Genomic DNA, 24,531 nt, shown 5'->3' with positions numbered 1-24,531 from the left:
GACCTAAGCAGAGCCCCCCAGAGGACGAGAGCGGGAACTGCACTGACCGGACCTAGCAGAGCCCCCCAGAGGACGAGAGCGGGAACTGCACTGACCGGAGGTAGCAGAGCCCCCCAGAGGACGAGAGCGGGAACTGCACTGACCGGAGGTAGCAGAGCCTCCCAGAGGACGAGAGCGGGAACTGCACTGACCGGACCTAGCAGAGCCCCCCAGAGGACGAGAGCGGGAACTGCACTGACCGGACATAGCAGAGCCCCCCAGAGGACGAGAGCGGGAACTGCACTGACCGAGGTAGCAGAGCCCCCCAGAGGATGAGAGGAAACACTGCACTGACCGGACCTAGCAGAGCCCCCCAGAGGATGAGAGGAGACAGTGCACTGACCGGACCTAGCAGAGCTCCCCTGCCCTCCTCCTCCACCTCCCTCTAGACTCCGCTGCCCTCCTCCTCCCTCCAGACGCCCCTGCCCTCCTCCTCCCTCCAGACGCCCCTGCCCCCCTCCTCCCTCCAGACGCCCCTGCCCTCCTCCTCCCTCCAGACTCCCCTGCCCTCCTCCTCCCTCCAGACTCCCCTGCCCTCCTCCTCCCTCAAGACGCCCCTGCCCTCCTCCTCCCTCCCCTGCCATCCTCCTCCCTCCAGACGCCCCTGCCCTCCTCCTCCCTCCAGACGCCCCTGCCCTCCTCCTCCCTCCAGACGCCCCTGCCCTCCTCCTCCTCCTCCTCACTCCAGGCTCCCCTGCCCTCCTCCTCCACCACCCTCCAGACTCCCCTGCCCTCCTACTCCACCTCCCTCCAGACTCCCCTGCCCTCCTCCTCCTTCCAGACTCCCCTGCCCTCCTCCTCCTCCTCACTCCAGGCTCCCCTGCCCTCCTCCTCCACCACCCTCCAGACTCCCCTGCCCTCCTCCTCCACCTCCCTCCAGACTCCCCTGTCCTCCTCCTCCACCTCCCTCCAGACTCACCTGTCCTCCTCCTCCACCTCCCTCCAGACTCCCCTGCCCTCCTACTCCACCTCCCTCCAGACTCCCCTGCCCTCCTACTCCACCTCCCTCCAGACTCCCCTGTCCTCCTCCTCCACCTCCCTCCAGACTCCCCTGCCCTCCTCCTCCACCTCCCTCCAGACTCCCCTGCCCTCCACCTCCCTCCAGACTCCCCTGCCCTCCTCCTCTTCCTCACTCCAGACTCCGCTGCCCTCCACCTCCCTCAGGACTCCCCTGCCCTCCTCCTCCCTCCAGACTCCTCTGCCCTCCTCCTCCCTCCAGACTCCCCTGCCCTCCTCCTCCATCTCCCTCCAGACTCCCCTGCCCTCCTCTTCCTCACTCCATACTCCCCTTCCCTCCTCCTCCTCACTCCAGACTCCCCTACCCTCCTCCTCCATCTCCCTCCAGACTCCCCTGCCCTCCTCCTCCATCTCCCTCCAGACTCCCCTGCCCTCCTCCTCCACCTCCCTCCAGACTCCCCTGCTGTCCTCCTCCACCTCGCTCCAGACTCCCCTGCCCTCCTCCTCCCTCCAGACTCCCCTGCCCTCCTCCTCCTCCTGCCTCCAGACTCCCCTTCCCTCCTCCTCCTCACTCCAGACTCCCCTGCCCTACTCCTCCTCCTCACTCCATACTCCCCTTCCCTCCTCCTCCTCACTCCAGACTCCCCTGCCCTCCACCTCCACCTCCCTCCAGACTCCGCTGTCCTCCTTCTCCTCCTCACTCCAGACTCCCCTGCCCTCCTCCTCCTCACTCCATACTCCCCTTCCCTCCTCCTCCTCACTCCAGACTCCCCTGCCCTCCACCTCCACCTCCCTCCAGACTCCCCTGCCCTCCTTCTCCTCCTCACTCGACTCCCCTGGCCTCCTCCTCCTCCCTCCAGACTCCGCTGTCCTCCTTCTCCTCCTCACTCCAGACTCCCCTGCCCTCCTCCTCCTCCTCACTCCATACTCCCCTTCCCTCCTCCTCCTCACTCCAGACTCCCCTGCCCTCCACCTCCACCTCCCTCCAGACTCCCCTGCCCTCCTTCTCCTCACTCCAGACTCCCCTGCCCTCCTCCTCCACCTCACTCCAGACTCCCCTGCCCCTCCTCCACCTCACTCCAGACTCCCCTGCCCTCCTCCACCTCCCTCCAGACTCCCCTGCCCTCCTCCACCTCCCTCCAGACTCCCCTGCCCTCCTCCTCACTCCAGACTCCCCTGCCCTCCTCCTCCATCTCCCTCCAGACTCCCCTGCCCTCCTCCTCCACCTCCCTCCAGACTCTCCTGCCCTCCTCCACCTCCTCCAGACTCCCCTGCCCTCCTCCTCCCTCCAGACCTCCCCTGCCCTCCTCCTCCCTCCAGACTCCCCTGCCCTCCTCCTCCTCCTTCCAGACTCCCTGCCCTCCTCCTCCACCTCCCCCCCCCTCCTCCTCCACCTCCCCCCAGACTCCCCTGCCCTCCTCCTCCACCTCACTCCATACTCCCCTTCCCTCCTCCTCCTCCTCCTCCAGCACTCCCCTGCCCCTGCCTCCACCTCGACTCCCCTGCCCTCCTCCTCCCCTCCAGACTCCCCTGCCCTCCTCCTCCCTCCAGACTCCCCTGCCCTCCTCCTCCCTCCAGACTCCTGTGTCCTCCTCCCCCCAGACTCCCCTGTTCTCTTCCTCCCTCCAGATTCCCCTGCCCTCCTCCACCTCCCTCCAGACTCCCTTGCCCTCCTCCTCCACCTCGCTCCAGACTCCCCTGCCCTCCTCCTCCTCCCTCCAGACTCCCCTGCCCTCCTCCTCCACCTCGCTCCAGACTCCCCTGCCCTCCTCCTCCTCCCTCCAGACTCCCCTGCCCTCCTCCTCCTCCCTCCAGACTCCCCTGCCTCCTCCGCTCTCCAGACTCCCCTGCCCTCCTCCTCCCTCCAGACTCCCCTGCCCTCCTCCTCCCTCCAGACTCCCCTGCCCTCCTCCTCCCTCCAGACTCCCCTGCCCTCCTCCTCCCTCCAGACTCCCCTGCCCTCCTCCTCCCTCCAGACTCCCCTGCCCTCCTCCTCCCTCCAGACTCCCATGCCCTCCTCCTCCCTCCAGACTCCCCTGCCCTCCTCCTCCCTCCAGACTCCCCTGTCCTCCTCCTCCCTCCAGACTCCCGTTCTCCTCCTCCCTCCAGACTCCCCTGCCCTCCTCCTCCCTCCAGACTCCCCTGCCCTCCTCCTCCTCACTCCATACTCCCCTTCCCTCCTCCTCCTCCTCCTCCCTCCAGACTCCTCTGTCCTCCTCCTCCCTCCAGACTCCCCTGTCCTCCTCCTCCTCCTCCTCCTCCTCCTCCCTCCCTCCAGACTCCTCTGTCCTCCTCCTCCCTCCAGACTCCCCTGTCCTCCTCCTCCTCCTCCTCCTCCTCCTCCTCCCTCCAGACTCCCCTGTCCTCCTCCTCCCCTGTCCTCCTCCTCCTCCCTCCCTCCAGACTCCTCTGTCCTCCTCCTCCTCCTCCCTCCAGACTCCCCTGTCCTCCTCTTGTAGAATCTACTGGTGGAGGACTATTTCCCAGAGCAGCATTGGAGACGTCTTACACTGAGTGGACAGTGATGTGTATATGAGGTCCTATAGAGCATAGTCCATTGTGCATTATAAGAGCGCCCCCTGTGGCCGGATGTGAGTGACAGCGGAATATAATATGAGCCTCATTCTCTCATCTGGGGTCCGCGGAGCAGGAGGCAGAACGCCAAAGAGGATGGAAAGCAGCGGAGGCCCACTAATATCCTCCCAGCGGAGGCCACCAATATCCTCCCAGCGGAGGCCACCAATATCCTCCCAGCGGGGGCCACCAATATCCTCCCAGCGGAGGCCACCAATATCCTCCCAGCGGAGGCCACCAATATCCTCCGGCAGCGAGGCCACCAATATCCTCCCAGCGGAGGCCACCAATATCCTCCCCAGCGGGGGGCCACCAATATCCTCCCAGCGGGGGCCACCAATATCCTCCCAGCGGGGGCCACCAATAATCCTCCCAGCGGAGGCCACTAATATCCTCCCAGCGGAGGCCACCAATATCCTCCCAGCGGGGGCCACCAATATCCTCCCAGCGGGGGCCACTAATATCCTCCCAGCGGAGGCCATAATATCCTCCCAGCGGAGGCCACTAATATCCTCCCAGCGGAGGCCACTAATATCCTCCCAGCGGAGGCCACTAATATCCTCCCAGCGGAGGCCACTAATATCCTCCCAGCGGAGGCCACCAATATCCTCCCAGCGGAGGCCACTAATATCCTCCAGCGGAGGCCACTAATATCCTCCCAAGAAGCGATTACATGTTCACAGCGAGAGCCAAGGAGCACAACAACCAGGGTGATAACAGAGAGCAATAGTTGGCAATAGCCTGTCCTACAGTCACCTCCCCAGTAATGGCTGATAACAGGGAGTAATAGATTTTACTTATTCATAGATTAGCGGTAGACTTACCTATGACATTCAGCTTGTCATTGACCACTTCTGCCTTCAGCAGGATCCTCCCCCTCTTCTCGTATGGTCCATTCCACACATACTGGCACATTAACAACGCAGACCTTATGTACATTCATGTCACACGCTGCAGAGAACAGAGAAACACATCACAGCTCCCCCTAGTGGTGACTCATGTATCTCTATACAGGGAGCTCCCCCTAGTGGTGACTGCAGACAGGATCTTATCATGTATCTCTGTATACAGGGAGCTCCCCCTAGTGGTGGCTGCAGACAGGATCTTATCATGTATCTCTGTATACAGGGAGCTCCCCCTAGTGGTGGCTGCACACAGGATCTTATCATGTATCTCTGTATACAGGGAGCTCCCCCTAGTGGTGACTGCAGACAGGATCTTATCATGTATCTCTGTATACAGGGAGCTTCCCCTAGTGGTGGCTGCACACAGGATCTTATCATGTATCTCTGTATACAGGGAGCTCCCCCTAGTGGTGACTGCAGACAGGATCTTATCATGTATCTCTGTATACAGGGAGCTCCCCCTAGTGGTGACTGCAGACAGGATCTTATCATGTATCTCTGTATACAGGGAGCTTCCCCTAGTGGTGGCTGCACACAGGATCTTATCATGTATCTCTGTATACAGGGAGCTCCCCCTAGTGGTGGCTGCAGACAGGATCTTATCATGTATCTCTGTATACAGGGAGCTCCCCCTAGTGGTGGCTGTGGACAGGATCTTATCATGTATCTCTGTATACAGGGAGCTCCCCCTAGTGGTGACTGCAGACAGGATCTTATCATGTATCTCTGTATACAGGGAGCTCCCCCTAGTGGTGGCTGCAGACAGGATCTTATCATGTATCTCTGTATACAGGGAACTCCCCCTAGTGGTGGCTGCAGACAGGATCTCATCATGTATCTCTGTATACAGGGAGCTCCCCCTAGTGGTGGCTGCAGACAGGGTCTTATCATGTGTCTCTGTATACAGGGAGCTCCCCCTAGTGGTGGCTGCAGACAGGATCTTATCATGTATCTCTGTATACAGGGAGCTCCCCCTAGTGGTGGCTGCAGACAGGATCTTATCATGTATCTCTGTATACAGGGAGCTCCCCCTAGTGGTGGCTGCAGACAGGATCTTATCATGTATCTCTGTATACAGGGAGCTCCCCCTAGTGGTGGCTGCAGACAGGATCTCATCATGTATCTCTGTATACAGGGAGCTCCCCCTAGTGGTGGCTGCAGACAGGATCTCATCATGTATCTCTGTATACAGGGAGCTCCCCCTAGTGGTGGCTGCAGACAGGGATCTTATCATGTATCTCTGTATACAGGGAGCTCCCCCTAGTGGTGGCAGCAGACAGGACCTTATCATGTATCTCTGTATACAGGGAGCTCCCCCTAGTGTGGCTGCAGACAGGATCTCATCATGTATCTCTGTATACAGGGAGCTCCCCCTAGTGGTGGCTGCAGACAGGATCTTATCATGTATCTCTGTATACAGGGAGCTCCCCCTAGTGGTGGCAGCAGACAGGACCTTATCATGTATCTCTGTATACAGGGAGCTCCCCCTAGTGGTGGCTGCAGACAGGATCTCATCATGTATCTCTATATACAGGGAGCTCCCCCTAGTGGTGGCAGCAGACAGGATCTTATCATGTATCTCTGTATACAGGGAGCTCCCCCTAGTGGTCGCTGCAGACAGGATCTCATCATGTATCTCTGTATACAGGGAGCTCCCCCTAGTGGTGGCTGCAGACAGGATCTCATCATGTATCTCTGTATACAGGGAGCTCCCCCTAGTGGTGGGTGCAGACAGGATCTTATCATGTATCTCTGTATACAGGGAGCTCCCCCTAGTGGTGGCTGCAGACAGGATCTTATCATGTATCTCTGTATACAGGGAGTACCCCCTAGTGGTGACTGCAGACAGGATCTTATCATGTATCTCTGTATACAGGGAGCTCCCCCTAGTGGTGCTGCAGACAGGATCTCATCATGTATCTCTGTATACAGGGAGCTCCCCCTAGTGGTGGCTGCAGACAGGATCTTATCATGTATCTGTATACAGGGATCTCCCCCTAGTGGTGACTGCAGACAGGATCTTATCATGTATCTCTATATACAGGGAGCTCCCCCTAGTGGTGGCTGCAGAGAGGATCTTATCATGTATCTCTGTATACAGGGAGCTCCCCCTAGTGGTGACCGCAGACAGGATCTTATCATGTATCTCTGTATACAGGGAGCCCCCCTAGTGGTGACTGCAGACAGGATCTTATCATGTATCTCTGTATACAGGGAGCTCCCTCTAGTGGTGACTGCAGATAGGATCTTATCATGGATCTCTGTATACAGGGAGCTCCCCCTAGTGGTGGCTGCAGACAGAATCTTATCATGTATCTCTGTATACAGGGAGCTCCCCTAGTGGTGGCTGCAGACAGGATATTATCATGTATCTCTGTATACAGGGAGCTCTCCTAGTGGTGACTGCAGACAGGATCTTATCATGTATCTCTGTATACAGGGAGCTCCCCCTAGTGGTGGCTGCAGACAGGATCTTATCATGTATCTCTGTATACAGGGAGCTCCCCCTAGTGGTGGCTGCAGACAGGATCTTATCATGTATCTCTGTATACAGGGAGCTCCCCCTAGTGGTGGCTGCAGACAGAATCTTATCATGTATCTGTATACAGGGAGCTCCCCCTAGTGGTGGCTGCAGACAGGATCTTATCATGTATCTCTGTATACAGGGAGCTCCCCCTAGTGGTGGCTGCAGACAGGATCTTATCATGTATCTCTGTATACAGGGAGCTCCCCCTAGTGGTGACTGCAGACAGGATCTTATCATGTATCTCTGTATACAGGGAGCTCCCCCTAGTGGTGGCTGCAGACAGGATCTCATCATGTATCACTATATACAGGGAGCTCCCCCTAGTGGTGGCTGCAGACAGGATCTTATCATGTATCTCTGTATACAGGGAGCTCCCCCTAGTGGTGGCTGCAGACAGGATCTTATCATGTATCTCTGTATACAGGGAGCTCCCTCTAGTGGTGGCTGCAGACAGGATCTTATCATGTATCTCTGTATACAGGGAGCTCCCTCTAGTGGTGGCTGCAGACAGGATCTTATCATGTATCTCTGTATACAGTGAGCTCCCTCTAGTGGTGGCTGCAGACAGCATCTTATCATGTATCTCTGTATAAAGGGAGCTCCCCCTAGTGGTGGCAGCAGACAGGATCTTATCATGTATCTCTGTATACAGGGAGCTCCCCCTAGTGGTCGCTGCAGACAGGATCTCATCATGTATCTCTGTATACAGGGAGTACCCCCTAGTGGTGACTGCAGACAGGATCTTATCATGTATCTCTGTATACAGGGAGCTCCCCCTAGTGGTGACTGCAGACAGGATCTCATCATGTATCTCTGTATACAGGGAGCTCCCCCTAGTGGTGGCTGCAGACAGCATCTTATCATGTATCTCTGTATACAGGGAGCTCCCCCTAGTGGTGGCTGCAGACAGGATCTTATCATGTATCTCTGCATACAGGGAGCTCCCCCTAGTGGTGGCCGCAGACAGGATCTTATCATGTATCTCTGTATACAGGGGGCTGCCCCTAGTGGTGGCTGCAGACAGGATCTTATCATGTATCTCTGTATACAGGGAGCTCCCCCTAGTGGTGGCTGCAGACAGGATCTTATCATGTATCTCTGTATACAGGGAGCTCCCCCTAGTGGTGACTGCAGAAAGGATCTTATGTATCTCTGTATACAGGGAGCTCCCCCTAGTGGTGGCTGCAGACAGGATCTTATCATGGATCTCTGTATACAGGGAGCTCCCCCTAGTGGTGACCGCAGACAGGATCTTATCATGTATCTCTGTATACAGGGAGCTCCCCCTAGTGGTGGCTGCAGACAGGATCTTATCATGTATCTCTGTATACAGGGAGCTCCCCCTAGTGGTGACTGCAGACAGGATCTTATCATGTATCTCTGTATACAGGGAGCTCCCCCTAGTGGTGGCTGCAGACAGGAGCTTATCATGTATCTCTGTATACAGGGAGCTCTCCCTAGTGGTGGCTGCAGACAGGATCTTATCATGTACCTCTGTATACAGGGAGCTCCCCCTAGTGGTGGCTGCAGACAGGATCTTATCATGTATCTCTGTATACAGGGAGCTCCCCCTAGTGGTGGCTGCAGACAGGATCTTATCATATATCTCTGTATACAGGGAGCTCCCCCTAGTGGTGGCTGCAGACAGGATCTTATCATGTATCTCTGTATACAGGGAGCTCCCCCTAGTGGTGGCTGCAGACAGCATATTATCATGTATCTCTGTATACAGGGAGCTCCCCCTAGTGGTGGCTGCAGACAGGATCTTATCATGTATATCTGTATACAGGGAGCTCCCTCTAGTGGTGACTGCAGACAGGATCTTATCATGTGTCTCTGTATACAGGGAGCTCCCCCTAGTGGTGGCTGCAGACAGGATCTTATCATGTATCTCTGTATACAGGGAGCTCCCCCTAGTGGTGGCTGCAGACAGGATCTTATCATGTATCTCTGTATACAGGGAGCTCCCCCTAGTGGTGGCTGCAGACAGGATCTTATCTTGTATCTCTGTATACAGGGAGCTCCCCCTAGTGGTGGCTGCAGACAGGATCTTATCATGTATCTCTGTATACAGGGAGCTCCCCCTAGTGGTGGCTGCAGACAGGATCTTATCATGTATCTCTGTATACAGGGAGCTCCCCCTAGTGGTGGCTGCAGACAGCATATTATCATGTATCTCTGTATACAGGGAGCTCCCCCTAGTGGTGGCTGCAGACAGGATCTTATCATGTATCTCTGTATACAGGGAGCTCTCCCTAGTGGTGACTGCAGACAGGATCTTATCATGTATCTCTGTATACAGGGAGCTCCCCCTAGTGGTGGTTGCAGACAGGATCTTATCATGTATCTCTGTATACAGGGAGCTCCCCCTAGTGGTGTCTGCAGACAGGATCTTATCATGTATCTCTGTATACAGGGAGCTCCCCCTAGTGGTGGCTGCAGACAGAATCTTATCATGTATCTCTGTATACAGGGAGCTCCCCCTAGTGGTGGCTGCAGACAGGATCTTATGTATCTCTGTATACAGGGAGCTCCCCCTAGTGGTGGCTGTAGACAGGATCTTATCATGCATCTCTGTATACAGGGAGCTCCCTCTAGTGGTGGCTGCTGGCAGGATCTTATCATGTATCTCTGTATACAGGGAGCTCCCCCTAGTGGTGGCTGCAGACAGGATCTTATGTATCTCTGTATACAGGGAGCTCCCCCTAGTGGTGGCTGTAGACAGGATCTTATCATGTATCTCTGTATACAGGGAGCTCCCCCTAGTGGTGGCTGCAGGCAGGATCTTATCATGTATCTCTGTATACAGGGAGCTCCCCCTAGTGGTGACTGCAGACAGCGTATTATCATGTATCTCTGTATACAGGGAGCTCCCTCTAGTGGTGGCTGCTGGCAGGATCTTATCATGTATCTCTGTATACAGGGAGCTCCCCCTAGTGGTGGCTGTAGACAGGATCTTATCATGTATCTCTGTATACAGGGAGCTCCCCCTAGTGGTGGCTGCAGACAGGATCTTATCATGTATCTCTGTATACAGGGAGCTCCCCCTAGTGGTGACTGCAGACAGGATCTTATGTATCTCTGTATACAGGGAGCTCCCCCTAGTGGTGGCTGCAGACAGGATCTTATCATGTATCTCTGTATACAGGGAGCTCCCCCTAGTGGTGGCTGCAGACAGGATCTTATCATGTATCTCTGTATACAGGGAGCTCCCTCTAGTGGTGGCTGCTGGCAGGATCTTATCATGTATCTCTGTATACAGGGAGCTCCCCCTAGTGGTGGCTGTAGACAGGATCTTATCATGTATCTCTGTATACAGGGAGCACCCCCTAGTGGTGGCTGCAGACAGGATCTTATCATGTATCTCTGTATACAGGAAGCTCCCCCTAGTGGTGGCTGCAGACAGGATCTTATCATGTATCTCTGTATACAGGGAGCTCCCTCTAGTGGTGGCTGCAGACAGGATCTTATCATGTATCTCTGTATACAGGGAGCTCCCCCTAGTGGTGGCTGCAGACAGGATCTTATCATGTATCTCTGTATACAGGGAGCTTCCCCTAGTGGTGGCTGCAGACAGGATATTATCATGTATCTCTGTATACAGGGAGCTTCCCCTAGTGGTGGCTGCAGACAGGATCTTATCATGTATCTCTGTATACAGGGAGCTCCCCCTAGTGGTGGCTGCAGACAGGATCTTATCATGTATCTCTGCATACAGGGAGCTCCCCCTAGTGGTGGCCGCAGACAGGATCTTATCATGTATCTCTGTATACAGGGGGCTGCCCCTAGTGGTGGCTGCAGACAGGATCTTATCATGTATCTCTGTATACAGGGAGCTCCCCCTAGTGGTGGCTGCAGACAGGATCTTATCATGTATCTCTGTATACAGGGAGCTCCCCCTAGTGGTGACTGCAGACAGGATCTTATGTATCTCTGTATACAGGGAGCTCCCCCTAGTGGTGGCTGCAGACATGATTTTATCATGCACTGTATCTCTGTATACAGGGAGCTCCCCCTAGTGGTGGCTGCAGACAGGAGCTTATCATGTATCTCTGTATACAGGGAGCTCTCCCTAGTGGTGGCTGCAGACAGGATCTTATCATGTACCTCTGTATACAGGGAGCTCCCCCTAGTGGTGGCTGCAGACAGGATCTTATCATGTATCTCTGTATACAGGGAGCTCCCCCTAGTGGTGGCTGCAGACAGGATCTTATCATATATCTCTGTATACAGGGAGCTCCCCCTAGTGGTGGCTGCAGACAGGATCTTATCATGTATCTCTGTATACAGGGAGCTCCCCCTAGTGGTGGCTGCAGACAGCATATTATCATGTATCTCTGTATACAGGGAGCTCCCCCTAGTGGTGACTGCAGACAGGATCTTATCATGTATCTCTGTATACAGGGAGCTCCCCCTAGTGGTGACTGCAGACAGGATCTTATCATGTATCTCTGTATACAGGGAGCTCCCCCTAGTGGTGGCTGCAGACAGGATCTTATCATGTATCTCTGTATACAGGGAGCTCCCCCTAGTGGTGGCTGCAGACAGGATCTTATCATGTATCTCTGTATACAGGGAGCTCCCCCTAGTGGTGGCTGCAGACAGGATCTTATCATGTATCTCTGTATACAGGGAGCTCCCCCTAGTGGTGGCTGCAGACAGGATCTTATCATGTATCTCTGTATACAGGGAGCTCCCCCTAGTGGTGGCTGCAGACAGCATATTATCATGTATCTCTGTATACAGGGAGCTCCCCCTAGTGGTGGCTGCAGACAGGATCTTATCATGTATCTCTGTATACAGGGAGCTCCCCCTAGTGGTGACTGCAGACAGGATCTTATCATGTATCTCTGTATACAGGGAGCTCCCCCTAGTGGTGGCTGCAGACAGGATCTTCTCATGTATCTCTGTATACAGGGAGCTCCCTCTAGTGGTGGCTGCAGACAGGATCTTATCATGTATCTCTGTATACAGGGAGCTCCCCCTTGTGGTGTCTGCAGACAGGATCTTATCATGTATCTCTGTATACAGGGAGCTCCCCCTAGTGGTGACCGCAGACAGGATCTTATCATGTATCTCTGTATACAGGGAGCTCTCCCTAGTGGTGGCTGCAGACAGGATCTTCTCATGTATCTCTGTATACAGGGAGCTCCCCCTAGTAGTGGCTGCAGACAGGATCTTATCATGTATCTCTGTATACAGGGAGCTCCTCCTAGTGGTGGCTGCAGACAGGATCTTATCATGTATCTCTGTATACAGGGAGCTCCCCCTAGTGGTGACTGCAGACAGCATATTATCATGTATCTCTGTATACAGGGAGCTCCCCCTAGTGGTGGCTGCAGACAGGATCTTATCATGGATCTCTGTATACAGGGAGCTCCCCCTAGTGGTGACTGCAGACAGAATCTTATCATGTATCTCTGTATACAGGGCGCTCCCTCTAGTGGTGGCTGCAGACAGGATATTATCATGTATATCTGTATACAGGGCGCTCCCCCTAGTGGTGACTGCAGACAGGATCTAATCATGTATCTCTGTATACAGGGAGCTCCCCCTAGTGGTGACTGCAGACAGGATCTTATCATGTATCTCTGTATACAGGGAGCTCCCCCTAGTGGTGGCTGCAGATAGGATATTATCATGTATCTCTGTATACAGGGAGCTCCCCCTAGTGGTGGCTGCAGACAGGATCTTATCATATATCTCTGTATACAGGGAGCTCCCCCTAGTGGTGGCTGCAGACAGGATCTTATCATGTATCTCTGTATACAGGGAGCTCCCCCTAGTGGTGGCTGCAGACAGGATCTTATCATGTATATCTGTATTCAGGGAGCTCCCTCTAGTGGTGACTGCAGACAGGATCTTATCATGTATCTCTGTATACAGGGAGCTCCCCCTAGTGGTGGCTGCAGACAGGATCTTATCATGTATCTCTGTATACAGGGAGCTCCCCCTAGTGGTGGCTGCAGACAGGATCTTATCATGTATCTCTGTATACAGGGAGCTCCCCCTAGTGGTGGCTGCAGACAGCATATTATCATGTATCTCTGTATACAGGGAGCTCCCCCTAGTGGTGGCTGCAGACAGGATCTTATCATGTATCTCTGTATACAGGGAGCTCCCCCTAGTGGTGGCTGCAGACAGGATCTTATCATGTATCTCTGTATACAGGGAGCTCCCCCTAGTGGTGACTGCAGACAGGATCTTATGTATCTCTGTATACAGGGAGCTCCCCCTAGTGGTGACTGCAGACAGGATCTTATCATGTATCTCTGTATACAGGGAGCTCCCCCTAGTGGTGGCTGCAGACAGGATCTTATCATGTATGTCTGTATACAGAGAACTCCCCCTAGTGGTGGCTGCAGACAGGATCTTATCATATATCTCTGTATACAGGGAGCTCCCCCTAGTGGTGGCTGCAGACAGGATCTTATGTATCTCTGTATACAGGGAGCTCCCCCTAGTGGTGGCTGCAGACAGGATCTTATCATGTATCTCTGTATACAGGGAGCTCCCCCTAGTGGTGGCTGCAGACAGGATCTTATGTATCTCTGTATACAGGGAGCTCCCCCTAGTGGTGGCTGCAGAAAGGATCTTATCATATATCTCTGTATACAGGGAGCTCCCCCTAGTGGTGGCTGCAGACAGGATCTTATCATGTATCTCTGTATACAGGGAGCTCCCCCTAGTGGTGGCTGCAGACAGGATCTTATCATGTATCTCTGTATACAGGGAGCTCCCCCTAGTGGTGGCTGCAGACAGGATCTTATGTATCTCTGTATACAGGGAGCTCCCCCTAGTGGTGGCTGCAGACAGGATCTTATGTATCTCTGTATACAGGGAGCTCCCCCTAGTGGTGGCTGCAGAAAGGATCTTATCATATATCTCTGTATACAGGGAGCTCCCCCTAGTGGTGGCTGCAGACAGGATCTTATGTATCTCTGTATACAGGGAGCTCCCCCTAGTGGTGGCTGCAGGCAGGATCTTATCATGTATCTCTGTATACAGGGAGCTCCCCCTAGTGGTGGCTGCAGACAGGATCTTATGTATCTCTGTATACAGGGAGCTCCCCCTAGTGGTGGCTGCAGAAAGGATCTTATCATATATCTCTGTATACAGGGAGCTCCCCCTAGTGGTGGCTGCAGACAGGATCTTATGATATATCTCTGTATACAGGGAGCTCCCCCTAGTGGTGGCTGCAGACAGGATCTTATGTATCTCTGTATACAGGGAGCTCCCCCTAGTGGTGGCTGCAGACAGGATCTTATGTATCTCTGTATACAGGGAGCTCCCCCTAGTGGTGGCTGCAGACAGGATCTTATGTATCTCTGTATACAGGGAGCTCCCCCTAGTGGTGGCTGCAGAAAGGATCTTATCATATATCTCTGTATACAGGGAGCTCCCCCTAGTGGTGGCTGCAGACAGGATCTTATGTATCTCTGTATACAGGGAGCTCCCCCTAGTGGTGGCTGCAGGCAGGATCTTATCATGTATCTCTGTATACAGGGAGCTCCCCCTAGTGGTGGCTGCAGACAGGATCTTATGTATCTCTGTATACAGGGAGCTCCCCCTAGTGGTGGCTGCAGAAAGGATCTTATCATATATCTCTGTATACAGGGAGCTCCCCCTAGTGGTGGCTGCAGACAGGATCTTATCATGTATCTCTGTATACAGGGAGCTCCCCCTAGTGGTGGCTGCAGACAGGATCTTATGTATCTCTGTATACAGGGAGCTCCCCCTAGTGGTGGCTGCAGAAAGGATCTTATCATATATCTCTGTATACAGGGAGCTCCCCCTAGTGGTGGCTGCAGAAAGGATCTTATCATATATCTCTGTATACAGGGAGCTCCCCCTAGTGGTGGCTGCAGACAGGATCTTATGTATCTCTGTATACAGGGAGCTCCCCCCTAGTGGTGGCTGCAGGCAGGATCTTATCATGTATCTCTGTATACAGGGAGCTCCCCCTAGTGGTGGCTGCAGACAGGATCTTATCATGCATCTCTGTATACAGGGAGCTCCCTCTAGTGGTGGCTGCTGGCAGGATCTTATCATGTATCTCTGTATACAGGGAGCTCCCCCTAGTGGTGGCTGTAGACAGGATCTTATCATGTATCTCTGTATACAGGGAGCTCCCCCTAGTGGTGGCTGCAGACAGGATCTTATGTATCTCTGTATACAGGGAGCTCCCCCTAGTGGTGGCTGTAGACAGGATCTTATCATGTATCTCTGTATACAGGGAGCTCCCCCTAGTGGTGGCTGCAGACAGGATCTTATCATGTATCTCTGTATACAGGGAGCGCCCCCTAGTGGTGGCTGCAGACAGGATCTTATAATGTATCTCTGTATACAGGGAGCTCCCCCTAGTGGTGGCTGCAGGCAGGATCTTATCATGTATCTCTGTATACAGGGAGCTCCCCCTAGTGGTGACTGCAGACAGGATCTTATCATGTATCTCTGTATACAGGGAGCTCCCCCTAGTGGTGGCTGCTGGCAGGATCTTATCATGTATCTCTGTATACAGGGAGCTCCCCCTAGTGGTGACTGCAGACAGGAGCTTATCATGTATCTCTGTATACAGGGAGCTCCCCCTAGTGGTGGCTGCAGACAGGATCTTATCATGGATCTCTGTATACAGGGAGCTCCCCCTAGTGGTGGCTGCAGACAGGATCTTATCATGTATCTCTGTATACAGGGAGCTCCCCCTAGTGGTGACTGCAGAAAGGATCTTATCATGTATCTCTGTATACAGGGAGCTCCCCCTAGTGGTGGCTGCAGACAGGGTCTTATGTATCTCTGTATACAGGGAGCTCCCCCTAGTGGTGACTGCAGACAGGATCTTATCATGTATCTCTGTATACAGGGAGCTCCCCCTAGTGGTGACTGCAGACAGGATCTTATCATGTATCTCTGTATACAGGGAGCTCCCCCTAGTGGTGACTGCAGACAGGATCTTATCATGTATCTCTGTATACAGGGAGCTCCCCCTAGTGGTGGCTGCAGACAGGATCTTATCATGTATCTCTGTATACAGGGAGCTCCCCCTAGTGGTGGCTGCAGACAGGATCTTATCATGTATCTCTATATACAGGGAGCTCCCTCTAGTGGTGGCTGCAGACAGGATCTTATCATGTATCTCTGTATAAAGGGAGCTCCCCCTAGTGGTGACTGCAGACAGGATCTTATCATGTATCTCTGTATACAGGGAGCTCCCCCTATTGGTGGCTGCAGACAGGTTCTTATCATGTATCTCTGTATACAGGGAGCTCCCCCTAGTGGTGGCTGCAGACAGGATCTTATCATGTGTCTCTGTATACAGGGAGCTCCTCCTAGTGGTGGCTGCAGACAGGATCTTATCATGTATCTCTGTATACAGGGAGCTCCCCCTAGTGGTGGCTGCAGACAGTACCTTATCATGTATCTCTGTATACAGGGAGCTCCCCCTAGTGGTGGCTGCAGACAGGATCTTATCATGTATCTCTGTATACAGGGAGCTCCCCCTAGTGGTGACTGCAGACAGGATCTTATCATGTATCTCTGTATACAGGGAGCTCCCCCTAGTGGTGGCTGCAGACAGGATCTTATCATGTATCTCTGTATACAGGGAGCTCCCCCTAGTGGTGGCTGCAGACAGGATCTTATCATGTATCTCTATATACAGGGAGCTCCCTCTAGTGGTGGCTGCAGACAGGATCTTATCATGTATCTCTGTATACAGGGAGCTCCCCCTAGTGGTGACTGCAGACAGGATCTTATCATGTATCTCTGTATACAGGGAGCTCCCCCTAGTGGTGGCTGCAGACAGGATCTTATCATGTATCTCTGTATACAGGGAGCTCCCCCTAGTGGTGGCTGCAGACAGGATCTTCTCATGTATCTCTGTATACAGGGAGCTCCCTCTAGTGGTGGCTGCAGACAGGATCTTATCATGTATCTCTGTATACAGGGAGCTCCCTCTAGTGGTGGCTGCAGACAGGATCTTATCATGTATCTCTGTATACAGGGAGCTCCCCCTAGTGGTGGCTGCAGACAGGATCTTCTCATGTATCTCTGTATACAGGGAGCTCCCTCTAGTGGTGGCTGCAGACAGGATCTTATCATGTATCTCTGTATACAGGGAGCTCCCCCTAGTGGTGTCTGCAGACAGGATCTTATCATGTATCTCTGTATACAGGGAGCTCCCCCTAGTGGTGACCGCAGACAGGATCTTATCATGTATCTCTGTATACAGGGAGCTCTCCCTAGTGGTGGCTGCAGACAGGATCTTATCATGTATCTCTGTATACAGGGAGCTCCCCCTAGTGGTGGCTGCAGATAGGATATTATCATGTATCTCTGTATACAGGGAGCTCCCCCTAGTGGTGACTGCAGACAGGATATTATCATGTATCTCTGTATACAGGGAGCTCCCCCTAGTGGTGGCTGCAGACAGGATCTTATCATGTAACTCTGTATACAGGGAGCTCCCCCTAGTGGTGACTGCAGACAGGATCTTATCATGTATCTCTGTATACAGGGAGCTCCCCCTAGTGGTGGCTGCAGACAGAATCTTATCATGTATCTCTGTATACAGGGCGCTCCCTGTAGTGGTGGCTGCAGACAGGATATTATCATGTATATCTGTATACAGGGCGCTCCCCCTAGTGGTGACTGCAGACAGGATCTTATCATGTATCTCTGTATACAGGGAGCTCCCCCTAGTGGTGGCTGCAGACAGAATCTTATCATGTATCTCTGTATACAGGGCGCTCCCTCTAGTGGTGACTGCAGACAGGATCTTATCATGTATCTCTGTATACAGGGAGCTCCCCCTAGTGGTGGCTGCAGACAGGATCTTATGTATCTCTGTATACAGGGAGCTCCCCCTAGTGGTGACTGCAGACAGGATCTTATCATGTATCTCTGTATACAGGCAGCTCCCCCTAGTGGTGGCTGCAGACAGGATCTTATCATGTATCTCTGTATACAGGGAGCTCCCCCTAGTGGTGACTGCAGACAGGATCTTATCATGTATCTCTGTATACAGGGAGCTCCCCCTAGTGGTGACTGCAGACAGGATCTTATCATGTATCTCTGTATACAGGGAGCTCCCCCTAGTGGTGGCTGCAGACAGAATCTTATCATGTATCTCTGTATACAGGGCGCTCCCTCTAGTGGTGGCTGCAGACAGGATATTATCATGTATATCTGTATACAGGGCGCTCCCCCTAGTGGTGACTGCAGACAGGATCTTATCATGTATCTCTGTATACAGGGAGCTCCCCCTAGTGGTGGCTGCAGACAGAATCTTATCATGTATCTCTGTATACAGGGCGCTCCCTCTAGTGGTGACTGCAGACAGGATCTTATCATGTATCTCTGTATACAGGGAGCTCCCCCTAGTGGTGGCTGCAGACAGGATCTTATGTATCTCTGTATACAGGGAGCTCCCTCTAGTGGTGACTGCAGACAGGATCTTATCATGTATCTCTGTATACAGGGAGCTCCCCCTAGTGGTGGCTGCAGACAGGATCTTATCATGTATCTCTGTATACAGGGAGCTCCCCCTAGTGGTGGCTGCAGACAGGATCTTATCATGTATCTCTGTATACAGGGAGCTCCCCCTAGTGGTGGCTGCAGACAGGATATTATCATGTATCTCTGTATACAGGGAGCTCCCCCTAGTGGTGGCTGCAGACAGGATCTTATCATGTATCTCTGTATACAGGGAGCTCCCCCTAGTGGTGGCAGCAGACAGAATCTTATCATGTATCTCTGTATACAGGGAGCTCCCCCTAGTGGTGGCTGCAGACAGAATCTTATCATGTATCTCTGTATACAGGGAGCTCCCCCTAGTGGTGGCTGCAGACAGAATCTTATCATGTATCTCTGTATACAGGGAGCTCCTCCTAGTGGTGACTGCAGACAGGATCTTATCATGTATCTCTGTATACAGGGAGCTCCCTCTAGTGGTGGCTGCAGACAGGATCTTATCATGTATCTCTGTATACAGGGAGCTCCCCCTAGTGGTGACTGCAGACAGGATCTTATCATGTATCTCTGTATACAGGGAGCTCCCCCTAGTGGTGGCTGCAGACAGGATCTTATCATGTATCTCTATATACAGGGAGCTCCCTCTAGTGGTGGCTGCAGACAGGATCTTATCATGTATCTCTGTATACAGGGAGCTCCCCCTAGTGGTGGCTGCAGACAGGATCTTATCATGTATCTGTATACAGGGAGCTCCCCCTAGTGGTGGCTGCAGACAGGATCTTATCATGTATCTCTATATACAGGGAGCTCCCCCTAGTGGTGGCTGCAGACAGGATCTTATCATGTATCTCTGTATACAGGGAGCTCCCCCTAGTGGTGGCTGCAGACAGGATCTTATCATGTATCTCTGTATACAGGGAGCTCCCCCTAGTGGTGGCTGCAGACAGGATCTTATCATGTATCTCTGTATACAGGGAGCTCTCCCTAGTGGTGACTGCAGACAGGATCTTATCATGTATCTCTGTATACAGGGAGCTCCCCCTAGTGGTGGCTGCAGACATGATATTATCATGTATCTCTGTATACAGGGAGCTCCCCCTAGTGGTGGCTGCAGACAGGATCTTATCATGTATCTCTGTATACAGGGAGCTCCCCCTAGTGGTGACTGCAGACAGGATCTTATCATGTATCTCTGTATACAGGGAGCTCCCCCTAGTGGTGGCTGCAGACAGGATCTTATCATGTATCTCTGTATACAGGGAGCTCCCCCTAGTGGTGGCTGCAGACAGGATCTTATCATGTATCTCTGTATACAGGGAGCTCCCCCTAGTGGTGGCTGCAGACAGGATCTTATGTATCTCTGTATACAGGGAGCTCTCCCTAGTGGTGGCTGCAGACAGGCTCTTATCATGTATCTCTGTATACAGGGAGCTCCCCCTAGTGGTGGCTGCAGACAGGATCTTATGTATCTCTGTATACAGGGAGCTCTCCCTAGTGGTGGCTGCAGACAGGATCTTATCATGTATCTCTGTATACAGGGAGCTCCCCCTAGTGGTGGCTGCAGACAGGATCTTATCATGTATCTCTGTATACAGGGAGCTCCCCCTAGTGGTGGCTGCAGACAGGATCTTATGTATCTCTGTATACAGGGAGCTCTCCCTAGTGGTGGCTGCAGACAGGATCTTATCATGTATCTCTGTATACAGGGAGCTCCCCCTAGTGGTGGCTGCAGACAGTATCTTATCATGTATCTCTGTATACAGGGAGCTCCCCCTAGTGGTGACTGCAGACAGGATCTTATCATGTATCTCTGTATACAGGGCGCTCCCCCTAGTGGTGACTGCAGACAGGATCTTATCATGTATCTCTGTATACAGGGAGCTCCCCCTAGTGGTGGCTGCAGACAGAATCTTATCATGTATCTCTGTATACAGGGAGCTCCCCCTAGTGGTGGCTGCAGACAGGATCTTATCATGTATCTCTGTATACAGGGAGCTCCCCCTAGTGGTGGCTGCAGACAGGATCTTATGTATCTCTGTATACAGGGAGCTCCCCCTAGTGGTGGCTGCAGACAGGATCTTATCATGTATCTCTGTATACAGGGAGCTCCCCCTAGTGGTGGCTGCAGACAGGATCTTATCATGTATCTCTGTATACAGGGAGCTCCCCCTAGTGGTGGCTGCAGACAGGATCTTATCATGTATCTCTGTATACAGGGAGCTCCCCCTAGTGGTGGCTGCAGACAGGATCTTATCATGTATCTCTGTATACAGGGAGCTCCCTCTAGTGGTGACTGCAGACAGGATCTTATCATGTATCTCTGTATACAGGGAGCTCCCCCTAGTGGTGACTGCAGACAGGATATTATCATGTATCTCTGTATACAGGGAGCTCCCCCTAGTGGAGGCTGCAGACAGGATCTTATCATGTATCTCTGTATACAGGGAGCTCCCCCTAGTGGTGACTGCAGACAGGATATTATCATGTATCTCTGTATACAGGGAGCTCCCCCTAGTGGTGGCTGCAGACAGGATCTTATCATGTATCTCTCTATACAGGGAGCTCCCCCTAGTGGTGGCAGCAGACAGAATCTTATCATGTATCTCTGTATACAGGGAGCTCCCCCTAGTGGTGGCTGCAGACAGGATCTTATCATGAATCTCTGTATACAGGGAGCTCCCCCTAGCGGTGACTGCAGACAGGATCTTATCATGTATCTCTGTATACAGGAAGCTCCCCCTAGTGGTGACTGCAGACAGGATCTTATCATGTACCTCTGTATACAGGGAGCTCCCTCTAGTGGTGACTGCAGACAGGATCCTATCATGTATCTCTGTATACAGGGAGCTCCCCCTAGTGGTGGCTGCAGACAGGATCTTATCATGTATCTCTGTATACAGGGAGCTCCCCCTAGTGGTGGCTGCAGACAGGATCTTATCATGTATCTCTGTATGCAGGGAGCTCCCTCTAGTGGTGGCTGCAGACAGGATCTTATCATGTATCTCTGTATACAGGGAGCTCCCCCTAGTGGTGGCTGCAGACAGGATCTTATCATGTATCTCTGTATACAGGGAGCTCCCCCTAGTGGTGGCTGCAGACAGGATCTTATCATGTATCTCTGTATACAGGGAGCTCCCCCTAGTGGTGGCTGCAGACAGGATCTTATGTGTTTCTGTATGCAGTGATTGTCTGCAGTGATACACTTGGTATTTCCAGGCGCCCCCTGTAGGCTGCAGGCGGTAATGCACAGGGTGCACTTACTTTCACACTTCATGCCTTGGTGGATTAGCCCGTACAGCAGGGAGCCGCAGTGGTCACAGAAGGTCGGGCTCCCGTACGTGTGGATCTTGAACTTGTGCTTACTCCGGGGGTCCTGAAGAGACAAAAGACGGGCGACATCATCAGTGCGGGCAAAATGCACATGTACACAGGGAAACAGTCAGCAAGACCGAGACCGCAAAAACCAATCAAGTGGAGATCATGTGATCCTGCACAGGATGGATCAGATGCAGCTCGGTGGTGTGCGGGGGGTGCACAGGACAGATCAGATGCAGCTCGGGTGTGCGGGGGGTGCACAGGACAGATCAGATGCAGCTCGGTGGTTTGCGGGGGGTTCACAGGACAGATCAGATGCAGCTCGGTGGTGTGCGGGGGGTGCACAGGACAGATCAGATGCAGCTCGTTGGTGCGCGGGGGGTGCACAGGACGGATCAGATGCAGCTCGGTGGTGTGCGGGGGGTGCACAGGACAGATCAGATGCAGCTCGGTGGTGTGCGGGGGGTGCACAGGACAGATCAGATGCAGCTCGGTGGTGTGCGGGGGGTGCACAGGACAGATCAGATGCAGCTCGGTGGTGTGCGGGGGGTGCACAGGACGGATCAGATGCAGGTCGGTGGTGTGCGGGGGGTGCAGAGGACAGATCAGATGCAGCTCGGTGGTGTGCGGGGGGTGCACAGGACAGATCAGATGCAGCTCGGTGGTGTGCGGGGGGTGCACAGGACAGATCAGATGCAGCTCGGTGGTGTGCGGGGGGTGCACAGGACAGATCAGATGCAGCTTGGTGGTGTGCGGGGGGTGCACAGGACGGATCAGATGCAGCTCGGTGGTGTGCGGGGGGTGCACAGGACAGATCAGATGCAGCTCGGTGGTGTGCGGGGTTCTCGGCTCTGGGTCATTTGCCCTTATACAGTCATGTTATGTTCCGATCAGTAATAATATTTACACTAAGGCTTAACCCCTTCCCTGCTGAAGAACATGTGACCAAAGACATCAGCCGGGGAGCAGAGGGGGGGAAAGAAAGACTCCAGCAGCTGACACCAGAGAGCAGAGGAGAATGTCAGGACTGAGTACAGGAATCCTCCAGCAGGTGACACCAGAGAGCAGAGGAGAATGTCAGGAGTGAGTACAGGAATCCTCCAGCAGGTGACACCAGAGAGCAGAGGAGAATGTCAGGAGTGAGTACAGGAATCCTCCAGCAGGTGACACCAGAGAGCAGAGGAGAATGTCAGGAGTGAGTACAGGAATCCTCCAGCAGGTGACACCAGAGAGCAGAGGAGAATGTCAGGACTGAGTACAGGAATCCTCCAGCAGGTGACACCAGAGAGCAGAGGAGAATGTCAGGACTGAGTACAGGAATCCTCCAGCAGGTGACACCAGAGAGCAGAGGAGAATGTCAGGAGTGAGTACAGGAAGCCTCCAGCAGGTGACACCAGAGAGCAGAGGAGAATGTCAGGAGTGAGTACAGGAATCCTCCAGCAGGTGACACCAGAGAGCAGAGGAGAATGTCAGGACTGAGTACAGGAATCCTCCAGCAGGTGACACCAGAGAGCAGAGGAGAATGTCAGGAGTGAGTACAGGAATCCTCCAGCAGGTGACACCAGAGAGCAGAGGAGAATGTCAGGAGTGAGTACAGGAATCCTCCAGCAGGTGACACCAGAGAGCAGAGGAGAATGTCAGGACTGAGTACAGGAATCCTCCAGCAGGTGACACCAGAGAGCAGAGGAGAATGTCAGGACTGAGTACAGGAATCCTCCAGCAGGTGACACCAGAGAGCAGAGGAGAATGTCAGGACTGAGTACAGGAATCCTCCAGCAGGTGACACCAGAGAGCAGAGGAGAATGTCAGGAGTGAGTACAGGAATCCTCCAGCAGGTGACACCAGAGAGCAGAGGAGAATGTCAGGACTGAGTACAGGAATCCTCCAGCAGGTGACACCAGAGAGCAGAGGAGAATGTCAGGACTGAGTACAGGAATCCTCCAGCAGGTGACACCAGAGAGCAGAGGAGAATGTCAGGACTGAGTACAGGAATCCTCCAGCAGGTGACACCAGAGAGCAGAGGAGAATGTCAGGGCTGAGTACAGGAATCCTCCAGCAGGTGACAGCAGAGAGCAGAGGAGAATGTCAGGGCTGAGTACAGGAATCCTCCAGCAGCTGACACCAGAGAGCAGAGGAGAATGTCAGGACTGAGTACAGGAATCCTCCAGCAGGTGACACCAGAGAGCAGAGGAGAATGTCAGGAGTGAGTACAGGAATCCTCCAGCAGGTGACACCAGAGAGCAGAGGAGAATGTCAGGACTGAGTACAGGAATCCTCCAGCAGGTGACACCAGAGAGCAGAGGAGAATGTCAGGACTGAGTACAGGAATCCTCCAGCAGGTGACACCAGAGAGCAGAGGAGAATGTCAGGACTGAGTACAGGAATCCTCCAGCAGCTGACACCAGAGAGCAGAGGAGAATGTCAGGGCTGAGTACAGGAATCCTCCAGCAGCTGACACCAGAGAGCAGAGGAGAATGTCAGGACTGAGTACAGGAATCCTCCAGCAGGTGACACCAGAGAGCAGAGGAGAATGTCAGGACTGAGTACAGGAATCCTCCAGCAGGTGACACCAGAGAGCAGAGGAGAATGTCAGGACTGAGTACAGGAATCCTCCAGCAGGTGACACCAGAGAGCAGAGGAGAATGTCAGGACTGAGTACAGGAATCCTCCAGCAGGTGACACCAGAGAGCAGAGGAGAATGTCAGGACTGAGTACAGGAATCCTCCAGCAGGTGACACCAGAGAG

General features: G+C 53.5%; 1 protein-coding gene across 1 annotated transcript in view; it reads right to left on the bottom strand.

The window, feature by feature from the left end:
- Nucleotides 1–24,531, bottom strand: part of LOC142262561 (protein kinase C alpha type-like) — a 270,331-nt gene that overhangs the window by 120,696 nt on the left and 125,104 nt on the right. The window contains 4 exon segments of the mRNA XM_075332179.1: nt 4,395–4,457; nt 4,460–4,477; nt 4,480–4,521; nt 21,733–21,844. Coding sequence (XP_075188294.1) covers nt 4,395–4,457; nt 4,460–4,477; nt 4,480–4,521; nt 21,733–21,844 — 235 coding nt within the window.

The sequence above is a fragment of the Anomaloglossus baeobatrachus genome, unplaced genomic scaffold (assembly GCF_048569485.1).
Source record: "Anomaloglossus baeobatrachus isolate aAnoBae1 unplaced genomic scaffold, aAnoBae1.hap1 Scaffold_248, whole genome shotgun sequence".
NCBI lineage: Eukaryota > Metazoa > Chordata > Amphibia > Anura > Aromobatidae > Anomaloglossus > Anomaloglossus baeobatrachus.
The sequence above is the reverse complement of the archived record's forward strand: the minus strand, read 5'-3'. Positions and strand labels throughout refer to the sequence as shown.